The 12,879-nt window shown below is 49.3% G+C and overlaps 1 protein-coding gene across 1 annotated transcript in view; it reads right to left on the bottom strand.

Moving 5' to 3' along the window:
- LOC106560618 (ras-related protein Rab-6B) overlaps positions 1–12,731 on the bottom strand; it is a 180,750-nt gene extending 168,019 nt beyond the window's left edge. The window contains exon 1 of the mRNA XM_045687974.2: positions 12,480–12,731. Coding sequence (XP_045543930.1) covers positions 12,480–12,549 — 70 coding nt within the window. The 5' untranslated portion in view covers positions 12,550–12,731. The remainder of the gene's footprint in view (positions 1–12,479) is intronic.
- Positions 12,732–12,879: the final 148 nt, after the last annotated feature.

The following is a 12,879-nucleotide window of genomic DNA, read 5'->3' as shown; positions in this document are numbered from 1 at the left end:
GATCCAAACTAGACACTGTCTGTCTGCTAGGAAGGAGCCTGGATCCAAACTAGACCCTGTCTGTCTGCTAGGAAGGAGCATTGATCCAAACTAGACCCTGTCTGTCTGCTAGGAAGGAGCCTGGATCCAAACTAGACCCTGTCTGTCTGCTAGGAAGGCGCATGGATCCAAACTAGACACTGTCTGTCTGCTAGGAAGGAGCCTGGATCCAAACTAGACCCTGTCTGTCTGCTAGGAAGGAGCCTGGATCCAAACTAGACCCTGTCTGTCTGCTAGGAAGGAGCCTGGATCCAAACTAGACACTGTCTGTCTGCTAGGACGGAGCATGGATCCAAACTAGACACTGTCTCTCTGCTAGGAAGGAGCCTGGATCCAAACTAGACACTGTATCTCTGCTAGGAAGGAGCCTGGATCGAAACTAGACCCTGTCTGTCTGCTAGGAAGGAGCCATGGTCCCATCTAGACACTGTCTGTCTGCTAGGAAGGAGCCTGGATACAAACTAGACCCTGTCTGTCTGCTAGGAAGGAGCCATGGTCCCATCTAGACACTGTCTGTCTGCTAGGAAGGAGACTGGATCCAAACTAGACACTGTCTGTCTGCTAGGAAGGAGCCTGGATCCAAACTAGACCCTGACTGTCTGCTAGGAAGGAGCATTGATCCAAACTAGACCCTGTCTGTCTGCTAGGAAGGAGCATTGATCCAAACTAGACCCTGTCTGTCTGCTAGGAAGGAGCCTGGATCCAAACTAGACACTGTCTGTCTGCTAGGAAGGAGCCTGGATCCAAACTAGACACTGTCTGTCTGCTAGGAAGGAGCCTGGATCCAAACTAGACACTGTCTGTCTGCTAGGAAGGAGCCATGGTCCCATCTTGACACTGTCTGTCTGCTAGGAAGGAGCATGGATCCAAACTAGACACTTTCTGTCTGCTAGGAAGGAGCCTGGATCCAAACTAGACACTGTCTGTCTGCTAGGAAGGAGCCTGGATCCAAACTAGACCCTGTCTGTCTGCTAGGAAGGAGCCTGGATACAAACTAGACCCTGTCTGTCTGCTAGGAAGGAGCCTGGATCCAAACTAGACACTCTCTGTCTGCTAGGAAGGAGCCTGGATCCAAACTAGACCCTCTCTGTCTGCTAGGAAGGAGCCTGGATCCAAACTAGACCCTGTCTGTCTGCTAGGAAGGAGCCTGGATCCAAACTAGACCCTGTCTGTCTGCTAGGAAGGAGCCTGGATCCAAACTAGACACTGTCTGTCTGCTAGGAAGGAGCATGGATCCAAACTAGATACTGTCTGTCTGCTAGGAAGGAGCCTGGATCCAAACTAGATACTGTCTGTCTGCTAGGAAGGAGCCTGGATCCAAACTAGACACTGTCTGTCTGCTAGGAAGGAGTCTGGATCAAAACCAGACACTGTCTGTCTGCTAGGAAGGAGCCTGGATCCAAACCAGACACTGTCTGTCTGCTAGGAAGGAGCCTGGATCCAAACTAGACACTGTCTGTCTGCTAGGAAGGCGCCTGGATCCAAACTAGACACAGTCTGTCTGCTAGGAAGGAGCCTGGATCCAAACTAGACACTGTCTGTCTAATAGGAAGGAGCCTGGATCCAAACAAGACCCTGTCTGTCTGCTCGGAAGGAGCCTGGATCCAAACTAGACCCTGTCTGTCTGCTAGGAAGGAGCCTGGATCCAAACTAGACACGGTCTGTCTGCTAGGAAGGAGCCTGGATCCAAAATAGACACTGTCTGTCTGCTAGGAAGGAGACTGGATCCAAACTAGACACTGTCTGTCTGCTAGGAAGGAGCCTGGATCCAGACTAGACCCTGTCTGTCTGCTAGGAAGGCGCATGGATCCAAACTAGACACTGTCTGTCTGCTAGGAAGGAGCCTGGATACAAACTAGATACTGTCTGTCTGCTAGGAAGAAGCCTGGATCCAAACTAGACACTGTCTGTCTGCTAGGAAGGAGCCTGGATCCAAACTAGACACTGTCTGTCTGCTAGGAAGGAGCCTGGATCCAAACTAGACCCTGTCTGTCTGCTAGGAAGGAGCCTGGATCCAAACTAGACCCTGTCTGTCTGCTAGGAAGGAGCCTGGATCCAAACTAGACACTGTCTGTCTGCTAGGAAGGAGCCTGGATCCAAACCAGACCCTGTCTGTCTGCTAGGAAGGAGCCTGGATCCAAACTAGACCCTGTCTGTCTGCTAGGAAGGAGCCTGGATCCAAACTAGACCCTGTCTGTCTGCTAGGAAGGCGCATGGATCCAAACTAGACACTGTCTGTCTGCTAGGAAGGAGCCTGGATCCAAACTAGACCCTGTCTGTCTGCTAGGAAGGAGCCTGGATCCAAACTAGACCAGGAAGAAGCCTGGATCCAAACTAGACACTGTCTGTCTGCTAGGAAGGAGCCTGGATCCAAACTAGACACTGTCTGTCTGCTAGGAAGGAGCCTGGATCCAAACTAGACCCTGTCTGTCTGCTAGGAAGGAGCCTGGATCCAAACTAGACCCTGTCTGTCTGCTAGGAAGGAGCCTGGATCCAAACTAGACCCTGTCTGTCTGCTAGGAAGGCGCATGGATCCAAACTAGACACTGTCTGTCTGCTAGGAAGGAGCCTGGATCCAAACTAGACACTGTCTCTCTGCTAGGAAGGAGCCTGGATCCAAACTAGACACTGTATCTCTGCTAGGAAGGAGCCTGGATCGAAACTAGACCCTGTCTGTCTGCTAGGAAGGAGCCATGGTCCCATCTAGACACTGTCTGTCTGCTAGGAAGGAGCCTGGATACAAACTAGACCCTGTCTGTCTGCTAGGAAGGAGCCATGGTCCCATCTAGACACTGTCTGTCTGCTAGGAAGGAGACTGGATCCAAACTAGACACTGTCTGTCTGCTAGGAAGGAGCCTGGATCCAAACTAGACCCTGTCTGTCTGCTAGGAAGGAGCATTGATCCAAACTAGACCCTGTCTGTCTGCTAGGAAGGAGCATTGATCCAAACTAGACCCTGTCTGTCTGCTAGGAAGGAGCCTGGATCCAAACTAGACACTGTCTGTCTGCTAGGAAGGAGCCTGGATCCAAACTAGACACTGTCTGTCTGCTAGGAAGGAGCCTGGATCCAAACTAGACACTGTCTGTCTGCTAGGAAGGAGCCATGGTCCCATCTTGACACTGTCTGTCTGCTAGGAAGGAGCATGGATCCAAACTAGACACTTTCTGTCTGCTAGGAAGGAGCCTGGATCCAAACTAGACACTGTCTGTCTGCTAGGAAGGAGCCTGGATCCAAACTAGACGCTGTCTGTCTGCTAGGAAGGAGCCTGGATCCAAACTAGACCCTGTCTGTCTGCTAGGAAGGCGCATGGATCCAAACTAGACACTGTCTGTCTGCTAGGAAGGAGCCTGGATACAAACTAGATACTGTCTGTCTGCTAGGAAGAAGCCTGGATCCAAACTAGACACTGTCTGTCTGCTAGGAAGGAGCATGGTTCCAAACTAGACACTGTCTGTCTGCTAGGAAGGAGCCTGGATCCAAACTAGACCCTGTCTCTCTGCTAGGAAGGAGCCTGGATCCAAACTAGACCCTGTCTGTCTGCTAGGAAGGAGCCTGGATCCAAACTAGACCCTGTCTGTCTGCTAGGAAGGCGCATGGATCCAAACTAGACACTGTCTGTCTGCTAGGAAGGAGCCTGGATCCAAACTAGACCCTGTCTGTCTGCTAGGAAGGAGCCTGGATCCAAACTAGACCCTGTCTGTCTGCTAGGAAGGAGACTGGATCCAAACTAGACACTGTCTGTCTGCTAGGAAGGAGCCTGGATCCAAACTAGACCCTGTCTGTCTGCTAGGAAGGAGCATTGATCCAAACTAGACCCTGTCTGTCTGCTAGGAAGGAGCCTGGATCCAAACTAGACACTGTCTGTCCGCTAGGAAGGAGCCTGGATCCAAACTAGACACTGTCTGTCTGCTAGGAAGGAGCCTGGATCCAAACTAGACACTGTCTGTCTGCTAGGAAGGAGCCATGGTCCCATCTAGACACTGTCTGTCTGCTAGGAAGGAGCCTGGATCCAAACTAGACACTGTCTGTCTGCTAGGAAGGAGCCTGGATACAAACTAGATACTGTCTGTCTGCTAGGAAGGAGCATGGATTCCAACTAGACACTGTCTGTCTGCTAGGAAGGAGCCTGGATCCAAACTAGACACTTTCTGTCTGCTAGGAAGGAGCCTGGATCCAAACTAGACACTGTCTGTCTGCTAGGAAGGAGCCTGGATCCAAACTAGACCCTGTCTGTCTGCTAGGAAGGAGCCTGGATCAGAACTAGACACTGTCTGTCTGCTAGGAAGGAGCCTGGATCCAAACCAGACACTGTCTGTCTGCTAGGAAGGAGCCTGGATCCAAACTAGACACTGTCTGTCTGCTAGGAAGGCGCCTGGATCCAAACTAGACACTGTCTGTCTGCTAGGAAGGAGCCTGGATCCAAACTAGACACTGTCTGTCTGCTAGGAAGGAGCCTGGATCCAAACTAGACCCTGTCTGTCTGCTAGGAAGGAGCCTGGATCCAAACTAGACCCTGTCTGTCTGCTAGGAAGGAGCCTGGATCCAAACTAGACACTGTCTGTCTGCTAGGAAGGAGCCTGGATCCAAACTAGACCCTGTCTGTCTGCTAGGAAGGAGCCTGGATCCAAACTAGACCCTGTCTGTCTGCTAGGAAGGAGCCTGGATCCAAACCAGACACTGTCTGTCTGCTAGGAAGGAGCCTGGATCCAAACTAGACAATGTCTGTCTGCTAGGACGGAGCATGGATCCAAACTAGACACTGTCTCTCTGCTAGGAAGGAGCCTGGATCCAAACTAGACACTGTATCTCTGCTAGGAAGGAGCCTGGATCGAAACTAGACCCTGTCTGTCTGCTAGGAAGGAGCCATGGTCCCATCTAGACACTGTCTGTCTGCTAGGAAGGAGCCTGGATACAAACTAGACCCTGTCTGTCTGCTAGGAAGGAGCCATGGTCCCATCTAGACACTGTCTGTCTGCTAGGAAGGAGACTGGATCCAAACTAGACACTGTCTGTCTGCTAGGAAGGAGCCTGGATCCAAACTAGACCCTGTCTGTCTGCTAGGAAGGAGCATTGATCCAAACTAGACCCTGTCTGTCTGCTAGGAAGGAGCATTGATCCAAACTAGACCCTGTCTGTCTGCTAGGAAGGAGCCTGGATCCAAACTAGACACTGTCTGTCTGCTAGGAAGGAGCCTGGATCCAAAATAGACACTGTCTGTCTGCTAGGAAGGAGCCTGGATCCAAACTAGACCCTGTCTGTCTGCTAGGAAGGAGCCTGGATCCAAACTAGACACTGTCTGTCTGCTAGGAAGGAGCCTGGATCCAAACTAGACACTGTCTGTCTGCTAGGAAGGAGCCCTGGATCCAAACTAGACACTGTCTGTCTGCTAGGAAGGAGCCATGGTCCCATCTTGACACTGTCTGTCTGCTAGGAAGGAGCATGGATCCAAACTAGACACTTTCTGTCTGCTAGGAAGGAGCCTGGATCCAAACTAGACACTGTCTGTCTGCTAGGAAGGAGCCTGGATCCAAACTAGACGCTGTCTGTCTGCTAGGAAGGAGCCTGGATCCAAACTAGACCCTGTCTGTCTGCTAGGAAGGCGCATGGATCCAAACTAGACACTGTCTGTCTGCTAGGAAGGAGCCTGGATACAAACTAGATACTGTCTGTCTGCTAGGAAGATGCCTGGATCCAAACTAGACACTGTCTGTCTGCTAGGAAGGAGCATGGTTCCAAACTAGACACTGTCTGTCTGCTAGGAAGGAGCCTGGATCCAAACTAGACCCTGTCTCTCTGCTAGGAAGGAGCCTGGATCCAAACTAGACCCTGTCTGTCTGCTAGGAAGGAGCCTGGATCCAAACTAGACCCTGTCTGTCTGCTAGGAAGGCGCATGGATCCAAACTAGACACTGTCTGTCTGCTAGGAAGGAGCCTGGATCCAAACTAGACCCTGTCTGTCTGCTAGGAAGGAGCCTGGATCCAAACTAGACCCTGTCTGTCTGCTAGGAAGGAGACTGGATCCAAACTAGACACTGTCTGTCTGCTAGGAAGGAGCCTGGATCCAAACTAGACCCTGTCTGTCTGCTAGGAAGGAGCATTGATCCAAACTAGACCCTGTCTGTCTGCTAGGAAGGAGCCTGGATCCAAACTAGACACTGTCTGTCCGCTAGGAAGGAGCCTGGATCCAAACTAGACACTGTCTGTCTGCTAGGAAGGAGCCTGGATCCAAACTAGACACTGTCTGTCTGCTAGGAAGGAGCCATGGTCCCATCTAGACACTGTCTGTCTGCTAGGAAGGAGCCTGGATCCAAACTAGACACTGTCTGTCTGCTAGGAAGGAGCCTGGATACAAACTAGATACTGTCTGTCTGCTAGGAAGGAGCATGGATTCCAACTAGACACTGTCTGTCTGCTAGGAAGGAGCCTGGATCCAAACTAGACACTTTCTGTCTGCTAGGAAGGAGCCTGGATCCAAACTAGACACTGTCTGTCTGCTAGGAAGGAGCCTGGATCCAAACTAGACCCTGTCTGTCTGCTAGGAAGGAGCCTGGATCAGAACTAGACACTGTCTGTCTGCTAGGAAGGAGCCTGGATCCAAACTAGACACTGTCTGTCTGCTAGGAAGGAGCCTGGATCCAAACTAGACACTGTCTGTCTGCTAGGAAGGCGCCTGGATCCAAACTAGACACTGTCTGTCTGCTAGGAAGGAGCCTGGATCCAAACTAGACACTGTCTGTCTGCTAGGAAGGAGCCTGGATCCAAACTAGACCCTGTCTGTCTGCTAGGAAGGAGCCTGGATCCAAACTAGACCCTGTCTGTCTGCTAGGAAGGAGCCTGGATCCAAACTAGACACTGTCTGTCTGCTAGGAAGGAGCCTGGATCCAAACTAGACCCTGTCTGTCTGCTAGGAAGGAGCCTGGATCCAAACTAGACCCTGTCTGTCTGCTAGGAAGGAGCCTGGATCCAAACCAGACACTGTCTGTCTGCTAGGAAGGAGCCTGGATCCAAACTAGACAATGTCTGTCTGCTAGGACGGAGCATGGATCCAAACTAGACACTGTCTCTCTGCTAGGAAGGAGCCTGGATCCAAACTAGACACTGTATCTCTGCTAGGAAGGAGCCTGGATCGAAACTAGACCCTGTCTGTCTGCTAGGAAGGAGCCATGGTCCCATCTAGACACTGTCTGTCTGCTAGGAAGGAGCCTGGATACAAACTAGACCCTGTCTGTCTGCTAGGAAGGAGCCATGGTCCCATCTAGACACTGTCTGTCTGCTAGGAAGGAGACTGGATCCAAACTAGACACTGTCTGTCTGCTAGGAAGGAGCCTGGATCCAAACTAGACCCTGTCTGTCTGCTAGGAAGGAGCATTGATCCAAACTAGACCCTGTCTGTCTGCTAGGAAGGAGCATTGATCCAAACTAGACCCTGTCTGTCTGCTAGGAAGGAGCCTGGATCCAAACTAGACACTGTCTGTCTGCTAGGAAGGAGCCTGGATCCAAAATAGACACTGTCTGTCTGCTAGGAAGGAGCCTGGATCCAAACTAGACACTGTCTGTCTAATAGGAAGGAGCCTGGATCCAAACTAGACCCTGTCTGTCTGCTAGGAAGGAGCCTGGATCCAAACTAGACCCTGTCTGTCTGCTAGGAAGGAGCCTGGATCCAAACTAGACACTGTCTGTCTGCTAGGAAGGAGCCTGGATCCAAAATAGACACTGTCTGCTAGGAAGGAGCCTGGATCCAAACTAGACCCTGTCTGTCTGCTAGGAAGGCGCATGGATCCAAACTAGACACTGTCTGTCTGCTAGGAAGGAGCCTGGATACAAACTAGATACTGTCTGTCTGCTAGGAAGAAGCCTGGATCCAAACTAGACACTGTCTGTCTGCTAGGAAGGAGCCTGGATCCAAACTAGACCCTGTCTGTCTGCTAGGAAGGAGCCTGGATCCAAACTAGACCCTATCTGTCTGCTAGGAAGGCGCATGGATCCAAACTAGACACTGTATCTCTGCTAGGAAGGAGCCTGGATCCAAACTAGACCATGTCTGTCTGCTAGGAAGGAGCCATGGTCCCATCTAGACACTGTCTGTCTGCTAGGAAGGAGACTGGATCCAAACTAGACACTGTCTGTCTGCTAGGAAGGAGCCTGGATTCAAACTAGACCCTGTCTGTCTGGTGGGAAGGAGCATTGATCCAAACCAGACACTGTCTGTCTGCTAGGAAGGAGCCTGGATCCAAACTAGACACTGTCTGTCTGCTAGGAAGGCGCCTGGATCCAAACTAGACACTGTCTGTCTGCTAGGAAGGAGCCTGGATCCAAACTAGACACTGTCTGTCTGCTAGGAAGGAGCCTGGATCCAAACTAGACACTGTCTGTCTGCTAGGAAGGAGCCTGGATCTAAACTAGACCCTGTCTGTCTGCTAGGAACGAGCCTGGATCCAAACTAGACACTGTCTGTCTGCTAGGAAGGAGCCTGGATCCAAACTAGACCCTGTCTGTCTGCTAGGAAGGAGCATGGATCCAAACTAGACACTTTCTGTCTGCTAGGAAGGAGCCTGGATCCAAACTAGACACTGTCTGTCTGCTAGGAAGGAGCCTGGATCCAAACTAGACCCTGTCTGTCTGCTAGGAAGGAGCCTGGATCCAAACTAGACACTGTCTGTCTGCTAGGAAGGCGCCTGGATACAAACTAGACCCTGTCTGTCTGCTAGGAAGGAGCCTGGATCCAAACTAGACACTCTCTGTCTGCTAGGAAGGAGCCTGGATCCAAACTAGACCCTCTCTGTCTGCTAGGAAGGAGCCTGGATCCAAACTAGACCCTGTCTGTCTGCTAGGAAGGAGCCTGGATCCAAACTAGACACTGTCTGTCTGCTAGGAAGGAGCCTGGATCCAAACTAGACACTGTCTGTCTGCTAGGAAGGAGCATGGATCCAAACTAGACCCTGTCTGTCTGCTAGGAAGGAGCCTGGATCCAAACTAGACCCTGTCTGTCGGCTAGGAAGGAGCCTGGATCCAAACTAGACCCTGTCTGTCTGCTAGGAAGGAGCCTGGATCCAAACTAGACCCTTTCTGTCTGCTAGGAAGGAGCCTGGATCCAAACTAGACACTGTCTGTCTGCTAGGAAGGAGCCTGGATCCAAACTAGACACTGTCTGTCTGCTAGGAAGGAGCAATGGTCCCATCTAGACACTGTCTGTCTGCTAGGAAGGAGCCTGGATCCAAACTAGACACTGTCTGTCTGCTAGGAAGGAGCAATGGTCCCATCTAGACACTGTCTGTCTGCTAGGAAGGAGCCTGGATCCAAACTAGACCCTGTCTGTCTGCTAGGAAGGAGCCATGGTCCCATCTAGACACTGTCTGTCTGCTAGGAAGGAGACTGGATCCAAACTAGACCCTGTCTGTCTGCTAGGAAGGAGCCTGGATACAAACTAGACCCTGTCTGTCTGCTAGGAAGGAGCCTGGATCCAAACTAGACACTGTCTGTCTGCTAGGAAGGCGCCTGGATCCAAACTAGACACTGTCTGTCTGCTAGGAAGGAGCCTGGAGCCAAACTAGACACTGTCTCTCTGCTAGGAAGGAGCATGGATCCAAACTAGACCCTGTCTGTCTGCTAGGAAGGAGCCTGGATCCAAACTAGACCCTGTCTGTCTGCTAGGAAGAAGCCTGGATCCAAACTAGACACTGTCTCTCTGCTAGGAAGGAGCCTGGATCCAAACTAGACCCTGTCTGTCTGCTAGGAAGGAGCCTGGATACAAACTAGACCCTGTCTGTCTGCTAGGAAGGAGCCTGGATCCAAACTGAATCTGCTCTGTTTTACTATCGTTTACCTCATGATTTCGACTGTTACGTTCAACGGCATCATGAACTTTACCAAGTACCAGGACATTTTAGCCCAATAACAATAAAAGTGACTTCAAAATGAGACAATACATGATTTACCATTCATTTCTATTGGGCACATAATAATCTGAAACACAACCAAAACAAACTGCAAATACATCCAACAAGTTTGTAGCATCACAAGCTTGATGTAATCATTGCGTGCTATAAATATGGGACCAAATACTAAACTTTTGACTACTTAATTTATAATAATCTTTAAGGGTGTCAATCATTTTGACCCCTACCTTGTTGAGAAACAAAATCTCTTTCTCTGAGTGATTGTATTAGTATAAAACAATATAATTTCCCCATTCTGTGCAGCATACAATATAGCTCAGTATTTGAATAATGTATTATGTACAGTCACTATTTCATACAATATAGCTCAGTACTTGAATAATGTATTATGTACAGTCACTATTTCATACAATATAGCTCAGTACTTGAATAATGTATTATGTACAGTCACTATTTCATACAATATAGCTCAGTATTTGAATAATGTATTATGTACAGTCACTATTTCATACAATATAGCTCAGTATTTGAATAATGTATTATGTACAGTCACTATTTCATACAATATAGCTCAGTATTTGAATAATGTATTATGTACAGTCACTATTTCATACAATATAGCTCAGTATTTGAATAATGTATTATGTACAGTCATTATTTCTCATCTTTATCAAGGGCACCAATCATTTCAGACCCCACTGAATCTTAACCACATCTCTGTCTATCTTTCCCTCTCCATCCTTCTCTCTCTCCCTCCCTCTAACTCCCTCCCTCTCTCTCACTCCCTCCCTCTCCCTCTCACTCCCTCCCTCTCTCTCTCTCACTCCCTCCCTCTCCATCCCCCTCTCTCTCACTCCCTCACTCTCCCTCCCTCTCCATCCCTCTCTCTCTCCCTCCCTCCCTCCCTCCCTCACCCTCCCTCCCTCCCTCCCTCCCTCCCTCCCTCCCTCCCTCTCTCTCTCTCTCACTCCCTCTCCCTCTCTCTCACTCACTCCCTCCCTCTCCATCCCTCTCTCTCTCTATCCCTCTCTCTCTCTCTCTCTCTCTCTCTCTCTCTCTCACTCCCTCATCCCTCTCTCCCTCTCACTCCCTCCCTCTCCATCCCTCTCTCTCACTCCCTCCCTCCCTCCCTTTCCATCCCTCTCTCTCACTCCCTCCCTCCCTTTCCATCTACATCAAGCATTTCGCTACATTCGCAATAACATCTGCTAAACACGTGTATGTGACCAATAAAATTTGATCTGATTTGATCTCTTTCTCTCCCTCCCTCTCCATTTCTCTCCACCCCCTCCCTCTCTCGCTCTCTGAAAACAAACCTCTTGACTTCTCTACACACCCCATGAACCTACATGAAAAGATGTAACAAGTCTCATAAAATGGTGTGGAGTAGTGGAGCCTTTAGGGACAAACTGAGCCAAGATAAGCCAGGGATAAGTTGGTCATCAGTCTATCTATTCATAATAACCCTTCATTGGGATCATATATTTTATACTAGACCACATTTTCCAGCGCACTTCACTATGCAAATTACCAAATGACTTAGTCATCGTCTGGAGATACAGAGAGAGGGAAAGAGAGAGAAAAAGAGAGAGAGGGAGAGAGAGAGAAAGAGGGAAAGAGAGAGAAAGGGGGAAAGAGAGAGAAGGAAAGAGAGAGAAAGAGAGAGAGAGAGAAAGAGGGAAAGAGAGAGAAAGGGGGAAAGAGAGAGAAGGAAAGAGAGAGAAAGAGAGAGAGGGGGAGAAAGAGGGAAAGAGAGAGAGGGAGAAAGAGGGAAAGAGAGAGAAGGAAAGAGAGAGAGGGAGAAAGAGGGAAAGAGAGAGAGAGAGGGAGAAAGAGGGAAAGAGAGAGAGAAAGAGGGAAAGAGAGAGAAGGAAAGAGAGAGAGAGGGAGAAAGAGGGAAAGAGAGAGAGAGGGAAAGAGATGGAGAGAGAAAGAGAGAAAGAGAGAGAATACAGTGGCAGAGAGACTGCAGCTACACAAGTTCTCCCACCGACAGACACTGGCAACCTGGGTGTGTCTCAGCCATACACAGAATAATTAATTAATTCACTTATCTCTTTTAAACCACAGCACTCGCATTTGAGACAATATCATCGCATAAACACCACCCATTTGAGATAACAATTGTAGCCTACATATCGGTGACAAGCTACAATTATATTTGCGTTATAAAATGTGAATTGTTGTGACACTGGACTGCAAAAAAAAAATCATAATGTTTTGCCCCTGCTGTGCGTAAAGTATAATCAAACAATAAATAGGCCTAACAATTAAATCCATTGACGGACATTATAAACACTTTATACCGTGTTTTTTGTCTTAACTATTTTCAACATATAAAACATAAGAAAAACTTGCTTGACATTTTCCCATAGAAAATGTAGTATATTCTGTTACTAAAGAGCAACATGTACAGCAAGCCGATAGATAAAGAGATCCTTTAAACTTAACGTGTAACAGTGAACACCAAGCAGGTGCATCCAGACAGCTTATCGTCATCCCCAAACGGAACAGAACTTCTCCCGAGAATTCTGAATGACTTACCGCTTTGCTCCCCCAGAAAGACCAGTTTGAATTTTCTTAAGGGGTTCCCAAAGTCACTACCCACAGACATGTTTTTGGGGCGAATTTCTAACAGAGTAGGAGAATGAAAACGCTTGGTCCCCAGTGGTCCGGGGTTGTGGTGCTGATGATGGATGTGAAAGTGAAAAGCGTTCACTCTGCTCTCTCCGCGATGGAAGTGCTGCTACTGACTGGATAACCTCCTGTCCGTTTCAACGGCGATCTGCGCATGCGCGCTTGGCGCTCTGTTTGTCTGCCGCCCCCTCCCTTCCTGCTCTGGCACATGACGTCATGCGAAACGGAAGTAAAGGGAACTCTTTCCCCTACCCTTTTTAAAAAAACAACTTTTGTGCACTACATTTTAGATTAGTTAAGCCATAAT

This window comes from Salmo salar, chromosome 10 (genome assembly GCF_965601325.2).
Source record: "Salmo salar chromosome 10, fSalSal1, whole genome shotgun sequence".
NCBI lineage: Eukaryota > Metazoa > Chordata > Actinopteri > Salmoniformes > Salmonidae > Salmo > Salmo salar.
The sequence above is the reverse complement of the archived record's forward strand: the minus strand, read 5'-3'. Positions and strand labels throughout refer to the sequence as shown.